The sequence below is a fragment of the Nycticebus coucang genome, chromosome 14 (genome assembly GCF_027406575.1).
Source record: "Nycticebus coucang isolate mNycCou1 chromosome 14, mNycCou1.pri, whole genome shotgun sequence".
In the NCBI taxonomy this organism is placed as follows: Eukaryota; Metazoa; Chordata; class Mammalia; order Primates; family Lorisidae; genus Nycticebus; species Nycticebus coucang.
In genome coordinates this window covers 7,808,940-7,821,171 of record NC_069793.1, presented here as the reverse complement: position 1 = coordinate 7,821,171, position 12,232 = coordinate 7,808,940, and the positions used below count along the sequence as shown (strand labels likewise).

At 56.1% G+C, this 12,232-nt stretch overlaps 1 protein-coding gene across 3 annotated transcripts in view; it reads left to right on the top strand.

The window, feature by feature from the left end:
* The window catches only part of MACROD1 (mono-ADP ribosylhydrolase 1), a 149,116-nt gene that overhangs the window by 126,959 nt on the left and 9,925 nt on the right, over positions 1-12,232 (top strand). For all 3 annotated transcript variants that reach the window (XR_008374161.1, XM_053560689.1, XM_053560690.1), the window contains exon 4: positions 7,300-7,329. Coding sequence is in view for 2 of the 3 variants with exons in the window: in XM_053560689.1 (XP_053416664.1) it covers positions 7,300-7,329 (30 nt within the window). In the remaining variant the exon portion in view is untranslated. The remainder of the gene's footprint in view (positions 1-7,299; positions 7,330-12,232) is intronic.

Sequence of the window (12,232 nt, the reverse complement as noted above, 5' to 3'; positions counted from 1 at the left end):
TATCCAGCAAGCTGGGGGCAGAGCAACCTGTGGCCTTCCCTTGGGGACAGTCAGGCCTGGCCAGCTGGGGCTGAGCAGAGGGGCTCAGGCTGCCTTGGAGACCCACTCACCACCAACCACCAATTGAGGGGTTCACAGCTGCCCACAGGGCTTTCCCCAGGCTGCTCCCCCCATCTTTCCTAGTGTCCTCAACTCTCCCACCCACCAGGGCTCCCTAGAGCTTGGCATCTCACTTGTGCATAGATGGAGACTAGCCGGCTGGCTGGGGCCCAAGCCATATGCTGGTAATTGAGTTTCAGGGATGATCATGGTTATGCTAATGGTGGGATGCTGAGTGTCTGCCCCACAGTGGGGCAGCGCCCAGGGGAGGAGGGAAGGCCCAGGCAGTAGCTGGGTCCCACTGTGGGGCAGGGGCAGCACTCAGGCCTCTCTTGAAGTTCATATTGCTGCATTCAAATCCAACTCATCCACCTCCCAGCTATGTGACCTTGGGCAAGTCACTCGACCTCTCTGAACCTCTATCGCCTCACCTGTAAAGTGGAAAAGATAATAGGACCCCCTCCTTAGGCTCTTGAGGAAGGGGAGTGAAATGAAAGAATCCACTGGAAACTTGGCCCAGACACAGAGAATTCACTTAGTAAATGTGTTATTAACTATTTTTTTCCTTCATTTAAAGTCTGAGAGGTCCTGCAGGGAGACGTGAACAGAGCTAGCCCAGTCTGCGTGATGAGCTAGCGGCTGACTCACTTTTTTCTTGCTTTTTGTTTATGCATATTATTCAATTTGGGGGAATGAACATGAATTTCTTGCTTAACAAAATACTGTTAACTAAAAAAAAAGTTAATGAAGTTTATACATTGGAAAAAAGAGTTTTATTTCTCATAAAGCCTATTGGACTGCCATTCCAAGGCGAGCCCCAGCCAGAAGCCAAGCACTCATGCTTCAAAGGGACAGACAAAAGGAATGAGATTTTATACTGAGACTAGGGGTCAAATATACATATTCAATAAGATATAGGAGGAGTCATGAATATTTATGAAAAAGGAAAAGCATTGGTAATTGTGCTTTATCTCTCCCATCCCATCATGGTTGGGAACTCAGTTTTAAATTAAGGTTTTTCTGGGGTCCCCTTGGCCGAGAGGAACCTGTTCAGTCAGCAGAGGCTTTAGGATTTTATTTTTAGTTCACCATACGGTGATGTGAAAGGTGTCTGTGGACAGGACTTGGAGAGTGAGTGTTGAGCAGACCTCTGTGTCACCAGGGTTTTGGGGTCCAGCGTGGGGTCAGCTGGCTAGGAGGTTGGGCCCAAGGAACCCAGGTAGAAAGAGGATGAGGAAGCGGCCCAGGCCAGCCGGAGGGTGCAATGCCTCGGGGGACCCTGGGGTGGACCCAGAGTAGGGTGGGATGTCCAGAGGTGTCAGGAGGGAGGGAGGGAGGGGACCTGGAATGGGGTCAGTGGGAAGAAGGAAACTGAGGGGAACCCCTAGCCAGCGCAAGCCCCAGCCGATAACAGGCAACCCTGGCTGGTCCCAGCAGATGTGGTGAGGGGCTCACCTCTGTAGGCAAATAAGCCAAATCCAACTGAACAGAGTGCTTCGGGATTCCTAGATCCAAAGTAGGATCCTCAGCCTTCAATCCTCTCTCCATCACCCTAACCATGTGGCCTCAGCCCAGGCACTTATCCGAGCCTCAGTTTCCCCATCTAAAATGGAGTTGCAGGCTCAGGGCCTGTGGCTCAAGCAGCTAAAGTGCCAGCCCCATACACCTGAGCTGGCCGGGTTCGAATCCAGCCCGGGCCCACCAAACAACAATGACGGCTGCAACCAAAAAATAGCCGGGCGTTGTGGCGGGCGCCTGTAGTCCCAGCTACTTGGGAGGCAAGAGAATCACTTGAGCCCAGGAGTTGGAAGTTGCTGTGAGCTGTAATGCCAAGGTACTCTACCCAGGGCGACAGCTTGAGGGTCTGTCTCAAAAAAATAAAATAAAATAAAATGGAATTACACATCCATAGGCTTCCACAGCTCCCCTAAGAGGCTGGTGAAGAAGCCTTCATGAGCAGAAGCTGCCGCTGCTGTTATTGTTATTATTATTAATCCAACCCCTCGCTGGCTGTCCACCCTTCTCCCTGACTGAGCAGGGAGCACTGGACCCTCTGTGCTGGGGACCCCCAGCTCGCAAGCCCATTGCCACAGTGAAGCCATAGAGGCTGCAGTGCTTTTATGGGCATTTTTAACTCTGTCGTCTATGCCTCACAAGGGCCTCAGCTAAATGACCACCCCACTTCATGGAACCAGGGTCCCAGGAGGTGGGGCAAGTCCCAGGTCCCGGATACGGGTTTCCCCGACCAGCCCAGTGTGGCAAAGAAGAGGCATGTTGATTCCACACACTAAAGCCTGTGGCCTTGGGCAAGATACTTCTCCTCCCTGGGCCTCAGTTTCCCCATCTGTAAATGGGGCAGGGCAAGAGGGTGTATGTGTACATGTTAGATGATGGACAAAGGTCCCATGAGGAAGCTTGCTGGGGACACACTTGGTGCCAATAAATGTGAGCCCCTGCCCCCCCAGGAGACCCCTGATCCCCTGCTATCCCCCCAGCAGAAAGCCTCACACCTTCCACCTGGGCCGCCCCCCTCAGAGGACAGTGACCTCGGCCTGGAGGCACAGAGCTTGTCAAACACAGCAACTGCTCTCGCAGCTTGAGATAGCTTTGAAGTCTCTTGTTTTATCTCCGAAATTCAGCACATCTCACATTTTATTCCATCTGGGGAGTTTCTAATCTAAAACATGTTTTAAATGACTGGCCCTCAAGTAACATGGACACCCACACAGGGCTGCTCTCTCCTCTCCCTGCTTTGAGACCAGATCTCAGCTTTCGGAAGTCAGGGAGCAACTGTATTGATTTTCCAAGAACAAAACCCACTCCCTTTTGTCCCACTGTAGGGTGGGCCTGCCAGTCAGGCAGTGGGACTGTCAGCAGTCACTGGGCCACTGTGAGTGCCATGCTCTGGGCTAATGAGAAGCCGTCAGGGCCCAGCGAGGGGAGGAGGGTCAGGCAGGAAGGGGGCAGCTGAACAGTCTCATAAGGGTGGGGTTTGGGAAGGACCCAGGAGGTGGAGATCACCTGGACAGTCAGAAGCCCCAGCCCCCCTGCTGCCTCATCCACCCCAGCTGCCTCAGAGCCTTGGCAGGGCCACCCACCCACCACCTGGCCGTGCTCCTCCCTGCTGGCCACTTCATCAGCCCTTGTCCCCCCCCCACCCCCCCTTCTAGGTCACTCTCTCTTCCCTTTTATTTCCTTTGCAACCTCTGGTACCAACAGGAATTCTTGTTCAAGTTTCTTCTCGTTCTGTTTTTCTTGAGTGTCTCCCTGCTCTGGCCAGCAGGGTCTTGCCCAGTCATGTCCCAACACCTGGCACATAGCGGGGGCTGGATGCGTATTTGCCACATGATAGAAAGCTGAGGTCTGGTCTCAAAGCAGGGAGAGGAGAAAGCAGACCAGGCCCAGGAATGGGGGACTTAGGCGAGCAGCCCCCAGCTCCCTGTAGCCTGCAGTGAGGCCAGGTGCTTGGAGCAGTGGGCAGGATGATGTGGGGGTGGTAGCTCTGGGGACACACAGATGGGCTATGCCTGCCTCAAAGTCACCGCTGTGCCCGCTTGCCCAGCCTCTCCCTGGCCCAGGAACCTGCTCAGCGCTTTCCTTGGGTCATTGGGTCTCCTCTGGCAGCCCCACACAGCACCCCTCACCTCCCTTGGTGGCCCGCCTCCTCCCTGTTGGAGGATTTAATCCATGTCAGGGAGGAGCAGAGGCAGCCCCTACACCTGCTGGTTCAGGCCTCCTGCCAATGCCCTTGGACATCCCCTGCTGCTTGCACACCCTCACTCAGGTCCTGCCTCCCGAGGGACCCCAGCCCTGTCCCTGGGGCAGGCTCCTCTGTAGGCCCCAGGTGGTAAAGAGCCCAGGCATGGAGGTCAGGCAGACCCCAGCTCAAATCCTATCTGGGGGCTGTGTGCAATGACTCATGCTTGTAATCCCAGCATTTGAGAGGCTGAGGTGGGTGGATTGCTTAAGCTCACGGGTTCGAAACCAGCCTGAGCCAGAGCGAGACCCCCGTCTCTAAAAATAGCCACGCGTTGTGGTGGGCACCGGCAGTCCCAGCTACTTGGGAGGCTGAGGCAAGAAAATTGCTTGAGCCCAAGAATTGAGGTTACAGAGACCTATGACGCCACAGCACTCTACTCAGGTGACAAAGTGAAACTGTCTCAAAAAACAAACAAACAAAAAATCCAGTCTGCTATGGACAGGTATGGGTCCCTTTAGTGGGGCTAGGTCACTGTCCAAGTCCAATGTTTGTCCCCCAGTTTCACCCACTCCCCTATCACCATGTCCTCAGCAAGAAGGCGGCAGGAACCCTTTGAGACAGGGGAGTGTGGAAAGGGTGCTCTACCAAACACCCTCCTACAGTCAGGCTCCACTTCAGTCCCCTCAAACACTCCATGAACCTCTGTTTCCTCATTTGGAAAATGATCCAGTGACCAATTATGTAATGACCAGAGCCTTGAACCAAACACAGGGGCGCATGGGAGGCAACAGGAGGAGGAGCTGGAGGCTCAGGCCTAGTGCAAGGGGTGGCAAGGTGGGGAGAGTCAGCCCCAGCCTTGAGGCCGGGTGCAGGGCCCTGGCCTGGGGGATACAAGTCCCCTTCCCTGCTGTGGCTGTGCCCCTGGAGACCACCTGAGATGCCTGTGGGCACTACTGCCCCTTGCTCGTTCTCCCCAGGACTCTAAGCCATTCCACTTGGACAGCCTGGCCCAGCGTGGGGGGCCTCAGAGGCAGCTTTATGGGGGCACCGTGTGGCCAGGCCCCTGAGGAGAGACCTGGACAGGGGCCCAGAGGAGCGGGGAGCTGAAGAACTGAGTCCAGGCCACTAGGGCTTCCCCTGGAGCCCCTACCCATGGGACTGCTGGGCATGGTGAGCTGTGTGAGGGGAGCATAGCCATGACCATGTCTTCAGTGTGCAGCCCAAGTCTGAGCCCCAGAGCTGGGCCTCACCTGCCCTTTCCCACCTGTGGCAGATCACACCACCTGGCCTGGCCTCCCCACTGAACTCTTCCCTCTGCCAAGGCCCCACCTCCCTCCTCACAGCCCGGCCAGGGGGGCACTGGGCCAGTTCACCCTCCACACCTGGCCCAGGCAGGACCACACACGATGGAGTTTGGGGTGCAGACAGGTAGGGGTTCTCGTGACTCTGACGGGGCCCGCAGAATGGCAAGTCAGCACCCCCTCCCCGCCAGCCCCTTCAAGGCTGGCTGCCAACCTATTTGGCACTGTGCCCTCTTTGGGCAGCTGCCAGCTCATTTTCGGCTGGTGTTAATTAAGAGAGAGAGGTGATGGGGGGAGGTGAGGAGGGTTGTGGAGGGCAACTTCCGACAGCCGCCAGGACTGCCCCAGGACCTGAGAGGGACCAGAGCTAGACCCACTGACCTGAGATGCCCCATCCTCCCCTGTGGGCTCCTGGGAAGGCTGTCCACACATCCTGCCCTTTGCTCTGCAGCCAGACCTACCTGAACATCCAAGAGGGCCTACTGTGTGCTCTGCCCAGCTTGGAGGAAGCAGGCCCTGGCCCTAGCCATGGGAGGAGCCTCCTCTGACAGTCCCTCCTACAGTCTGCCTTGAGGTCTTCCTGCTTTGTGGCTTGGCTTTGGAATCAGACAGACCCAGTTCCAATCCTCCTACTGTCATTGTGTGACTCAACTTCTCTGAGCCTCAGTTTCCTTCTCCCTAAATGGGACCGAGCAGCTTCCTTGTGGCTTTATTATGATAACAAGTGGGATTGCTTCTGTGATACACTCGGTCTGTGCCTGGGAAATAGTCCCGGGTCAATGGAAATGTATGTCCCTGGGCCAGAGGCCCCATCCAGGGCCACAGGGGCTGAGCCTTTAGCGCCTGCCTGGGTGCCCCACTGGGGTACAGCTCCCCAGACTCCCACAGCCATACCCACCACTCGCTGCCACCTCTCTCGCCTCCCCCACCCCTGCTCTGGGAGCGCCTAGCCGCTCCTCGCCTCTCCATCTTAATTAGCTGCTTGTATTAATCTCGCAAGTAACGTGGCAACTTGCAGCCCTGGGTTTTCGGGCTGTGGAATTAATTATTCCCTAAGCGAAGAGCTGTCAGCTCTGGGAGACCAGCCACTCGGAGCCACCCGACACCACTTAGCAGCATCCACAGTGTCCGCACAGCACTGGGGGGCTGCAACCTAGCTGCCCTGAAACAGCCCCCACTATTGGCCCAACCTCTGCCCATGTTCCCCAACTCTGCTTCAGAAAGGGTTGTGATGACCCTGGAAAGTGGGGTGGGGGCCGAGCTGTGGGAGGGGCCTCGGCTGCACCTGCTGGCCTTGCCCTGCTTGTCTCCTGATGAGGCCTTGTCCCAGATGCAGGCTGCATAGCCAGAGCCCATGCTGGGCAACACCGACCTGCACAGCCCTGACGTTCAAGCAGAGAGGGGCTGCCACCCTCATCTTGCCCCCATGTCAGCACCTGGGAAGGCAGGAGGGGGCAGCCAGCCAGGCAGAGTAACAGGGACAGGGCAGAGAGAGGCTGGGGCAGCAGCTATCTGTCCAGCTCTGCCTGGTGGTGCCACCTCCAGTCCAGACACGGGGTGGGAACCTGGGCCCTTCTCATGGTCAGGCCCAGAGCTGAGGGTCTCTCTCTCTCTTGACCTCAACACCAGTCCTGTGAGCTGGGGCTGTTCTCCCCATTTATACTTGGGGAAACTTGAACTGGCTTTGGCTCCAGTCATGTGTTCCAGTACCCTGGAATGGCACATCTTGCCATCCACACCCCCACCTGGGTTTACGCTCTCAGGCCTCCTGCTCTGTCCCTGGGCAGCACTGACCACTGGTGCAGTAATACAGTTTGCCTCTTAGTAGCTTCAAGTCTGTGTCCCCAAGGGCAGGGACCAGGCTGCCCTGTCCCCACCAATAGACCTTAGGAGATGGTCTGGGGTGAAGGAATGAAGGGTCCTATGGCTGGCCATCTGCCATCCCAAACCCCATGCAGCTTCACTGGGCTGAGTGGGCAGGCCCTGGTGGCTCTCCTGTGTCCCCTTCCCTGCCACACTATAGACCCGGATGGGGGAGCTTCAGTGGGAGAGGATTCCCAGCCCCTCATCTACCTCTGGCATCATCTACCCCTCCCAGGGCTTGGGGGGACCCCACTGGCAGCTCACCCATGTCCCACCTCACCCCTCCATGCAGCATCCTGCCCCACTGACCTGCCCGTCTCTCTCTCTCTTTTGCAGCCAACAGCTCCCTGCTCGGAGGCGGCGGTGGTGAGTGGATCTTCCTATCTTGGGTGAGGGCTGGGAGGAGTGGTGCCATCCCTTCTGTGTGTCTCTTCCTCTCCTGCCCCAGCCTCACAGAGCCCACCGGCCCCGATCCTCCACCTTGGCCCTTCTTCCTGTCTCCCGCTGGCTCTGTTGGCCTGGTCTGCCCTTGCTGTAGCCAAGGCTGTGACCCAGCAAACCCCTCACCCTCTTAGTGCCACTCGCTCTGACCTTGGGAAGCCCTGTCCCCTTGGTCTCAGCTTCACCACCTGAGAAGGTAAAAGTGTCTTCTCTGCCCAGCCCTGGCACATTGCATGGTAGCTCTGCAGCTAGAACGGGTCTGGGAAAGGCAGGGAGAGCCTGCACAGCCAGCCCTGGGGATGGCTGTGTTTACTGTTGTGAGGCCCACCAGGAAGCAGCAGTGCTGTGGGCCAGGCAGGAGGTCAGAGGTCAGGGTGGGTTGCCAGGGATGCAAGCTTCGGTCAGTAGGTGGAAGGGTCATCCCTGTGTCCCCAACACCTGCCTCCTGGACAGCCTGCCCACCCAGGCCACCCCCCAGCTCACCCAGCCCCCTGCCCACAGCAGGCCAAGCGACCGCTGTCTGCGCAGGCAACAGGATGATTGGTGAGCCAAGGGGCAGGGGTTAATGCGCTGTAGGATAAATCCCTGGACCATGTTTACGGCAGCGGTGGCGGGGCCCAGGCCAGGTTTTAAAAGGAGGAAAAATAAAAGGGGCGTGAAGGTCAGGAATAAATAAGAATGTGTTAAGAGCTGTCGGTGACCAGCCAGGATGCAGGATGGGGGTCTGTTTGTGGATGGAGATAGTTCCCTCCTCCCTGTTCTCCTCTAACTGTCCCCGTGGAGGTCACAGCTACCCAGAGGCTTCATGGCATGAGGGACTTTGCCAGGACTGTGGGCCCCCGGACAAGCCATCTAGGACCCTCTTCCAAAGCTCATCGTTTTGGAGGACTTGGGACCTGAGCTGATTTGACACCTGCCCTGCTCCACCCCCAGTACCATCCCCCACCTCCATTCATTCATCACTCAAGGATTGAGCACCAATTGTGTACCAAGGCCTGAACTGGGTGCTGGGACAGACACTGCTGGGCACAGATGGGCCTGTCCCCCAAGCTCACGGTGCAGATGAAAGCAGGACCCTCTATGCTGTGTGATGGGTGTGGGAGTGCAGGCACCGTGTGAGCTTAGGTGTCAGGAAGGCTTTTGGAAGGATGTGGTGTCTCCACTGGGACCCAAGGGATGGACGGGAATGAGCCCAGTGAACAGTCGTGGGAAAGCACAGGCAGAGAAGATAGGAGGAAGATACATGATCAACCAAAGATAAATAAATAAATAGAAATTTTTATTTTATTTTATTTTTTGAGACAGAGCCTCAAGCTGTTGCCCTGGGTAGAGTACTGTGGCATCACAGCTCACAGCAACCTCCAACTCCTGGGCTCAAGGCAATTCTCCTGCCTCACCCTCCCAAGTAGCTGGGACTACAGGCGCCCGCCACAACACCCGGCTATTTTTTGGTTGCAGCCGTCATCGTTGCTTGGTGGGCCTGGGCTGGATTTGAACCCACCAGCTCAGGTGTATGTGGCTGGCGCCTTAGCCGCTTGAGCCACAGGCACTGAGCCAAAAAGAAAATTTTACAAAGGAAGGTATAAAAACAGGATCAAAAAGATGTGGGAGCTGGGTACAGTGGCTCACACCTATAATCCTAGCACTTGGGAGGCCGAGGTGGATTGCTTGAGCTCAGGAGTTGGAGATCAGACTGAGCAAGAATGAGAAAAATTTTCTATTTTTAATTTAAAAATAGAAAAATTAACCAGGCATTGTGGCAGGTACCTATAGACCCAGCTACTTGGGAGGATGAGGCGAGAGGATCACTTGAACGCAGCAGTTTGAGGTTGCTGTAAACTAGATTGATGCCACAGCACGCTACCCAAGGTGACAGAGTAAGACTCTGTCTCAAAGAAAAAGGTGTGGGGATGCTGCGTACCGTGGCAGGCATCTGTAGTACAAGCAACTAGGAAGGCTGAGGCAGGAGGATCGACGGAGCTCGGGAGTTTGAGGCTGTAATGAGCTATGATCCTGCCACTACACTCCAGCCCGGGTGACAGAGTGAGACCAAAATCCTGACTCTTTAACCAAAAAAAAAAAAAAAGTGTGGGCCTTTCAACCCTAAATCAACTCATGGGGTCTCTTCTGCCCAAAACCCTGCCAAGGCTCTCATTTCACCCAGAGCCAAGGCCACAGTCCTGACTGTGGCCCACAGGGTCCCAGCCACCACTCAGGCACCCCTTCACACTGCCCACCCTCTGTACTCTGCAGTAGCCAACCCCAGCCTCACTGCGCAGGCCTAGTCCACTCCTGCCTCAGGGCCTTTGCACTGCCTGCTCCCTCGGCCTGGACCGCTATCCCTCCATCTATCCATGTGGCCAATCCCTTCACCTCTTACAAGCCTAGCTGGTAGAATGCCCTCTCTCAGCAGGGCCCAACCTGCTTGAAATTACAGCTCCCGCTCTGCCCTACCCTACCACTCCCCAGCTCTGGTTTTTATTTTTCTCACAATACCTGACTCCTTCTAATATGCGGCATAATTACTTATTATGTTCTTTATCTTCTCCCCCCCTGAAAATGAGAGACTGTTGTGTCTAGCACCCACAGCTGGCTCTGGCACATACAGCAGGTGCTTGATAAATGTTTGTTGAGTTAATGAATGAACTGCAGGTAAAGGTGGGGGTGGCCCTACACATTAAGTGAAGGACTTACCCCGAAAGCGACAGGAAGAAACTTTGGAGGATTTAAATAGATGGTCTAGTGACCTCACTCCGGGAAGTCAAGGAGCACTTGCCCTGGCTGATTTGGGGTATAAGACTTTGGGGGAAAAGTAGGGGAGTTCCCTCTAGTTCCTCTTCCAGATTTGGAGGTGAGGGAAGGCTGGAACAGGCCCCTCACATGGCCTGACGCAGAGATGGATGGGACAGACGCAACCCAGGAGGAAGTGGGCCCAGAGTCCAGCCTTTTAACGCTGGCTGAGATTTATGGAGCCACTGCAAGTGCTCGCATGGGCTGTCATTCTGCTAATGTGATTGGAACAAGGTGGAGATGGAGGGGAGGGGACCATGGTAGCACCTGCCTGGGGCTGGGATGGAGCTGGGCCAGGCCCCCAGTGTCCTCTGCCCTTCACCATCTCTGGTCCACCCAGCCCCAACCCCCAGTTTGTGGGTCCCAGGTCCCCTGACTCTGCATGGATGGACCCTGTCTTCTCATGCGGCCCCTGACACCTGCCCTGCAAAGGCTGGCCTCTACCCCTCACCCTCCGCTCCATCCCCACTTACCATCTCTGCCCACTCACCTAGCCTAGTGCTGTCCACACACGGGCTCCCCTGTTAAAAGGGGTGATTCCCTTTTAACCTACTTGCATTTGTATTTGTTGTTTATTGCCTGTCACGCCCTCCTAGGACAGAGCTCTGGGGGATTCTGAGCCCTAGAACGACCCCAGCTCTATGATAAACAGTCAGCAGTTATGGAGTTCTTAGTTGTGCCTTCAGCAGGCCTGGCCTTGCCCAGGAACGCAGCTCTCACCATCTAGGCCCCCCATCCACGTCTCCCCAGACTGCCTGTCCCACCAGGGGAAGGTATGGGTGGCCCTGTGAGTTCCCACAATGGGGACCTGACACAGGCCTGCAGTGCTTTGGGTGGGAAGTGAGGTGCAAAGCCCATGGGGAGCCAGGAAGGGAGTCTGCAGGGCACCCCCAACCTCAGTGGGAGGCCCCAGGAGCTGCTGGGACTAAAGGGACTTTAGGGGCGGCGCCTGTGGCTCAGCGGGTAGGGCGCCGGTCCCATATGCCGGAGGTGGCGGGTTCAAACCCAGCCCCGGCCAAAAAAAAAGGGACTTTAGGAAGGTACAGAATTCCTGTGCATGCCTCATTCTGAGGCTGGACCCCACCACCACCACCACCCAGGTCCTGAGGCCAAGCTAGGTGGTGCTGGCAACATAGGGAGTCTCAAGGCAGCCCCTCTACTCCCCTGCCCCCTATTCCTTCTTGGGGCTCCCTCTGAGTTAAGGGGGCTATGCCAAATGCTGGGACTCAGGATTTGCCTCTGCCCTCAAGGAAACATGGTTTGGTCTGCAAGGTCCCAGCAGAGAGGCCATTTGACTTGGGCCCTGAAGGCTGAATAGGAGTTCAGTGGGTATAGCAGGATGGAGAGTACCCCTACGAAGGAGCTGTCTTCTATGGGGAAGCCTGATGGGCCTGGGGCCTGGGGAAGCCTTTGGCCCAGTAACTGCCAGACTCACTCCTCTCTCCTGCCCCCCTCCTGGAAAGCTTTTACTGGCTCAATAAAAAAAATTTTTTAAAACACTCTCCTATTGTATGGTAAGAAAGCAGGCAGGTCCTAAATCAGGATGGGAATCGACAGGGCCCTGACGCGTGTCTCTCCTGTTTATTAGGACTGAAATGTTTACTTGGCGATAAGGAACTGGCTTTCTCAGGGAGATTTGTGCGCTCTTTTTCAATTACCCCTCGTCTTTCTCTGCCACTTTTGCACTAAAGGGATAATAAATGTATCGGAGCGTTTCAATTATTCATCTAAATCATGACTGTGCCTGCCACGGCCAAGCTTTAGTGACAGATTAATTCAGGGCCGCCTTCCTCTGCCTGCGTGGCCGCCATCTCTGTTCTGGCCTGGCCAGTGGCGGAAGAGCCAACTCCAGAGGTGGGTGAGACGGGGTCAGGCAGGTCTCTGGCAGGTAGGCAGTGCAGGCTGAAACCTTGTCCCCATCCTCCACTCCCTGCCTGGGACCTTCTAGAGGTCAGTAAGCCCCACTCAGACCTGCAGGAGCTGGCAGGTGCCTGGGAGGGTACAGCCACCCTGCACCCCTGCCATTCGCCTCTGCACC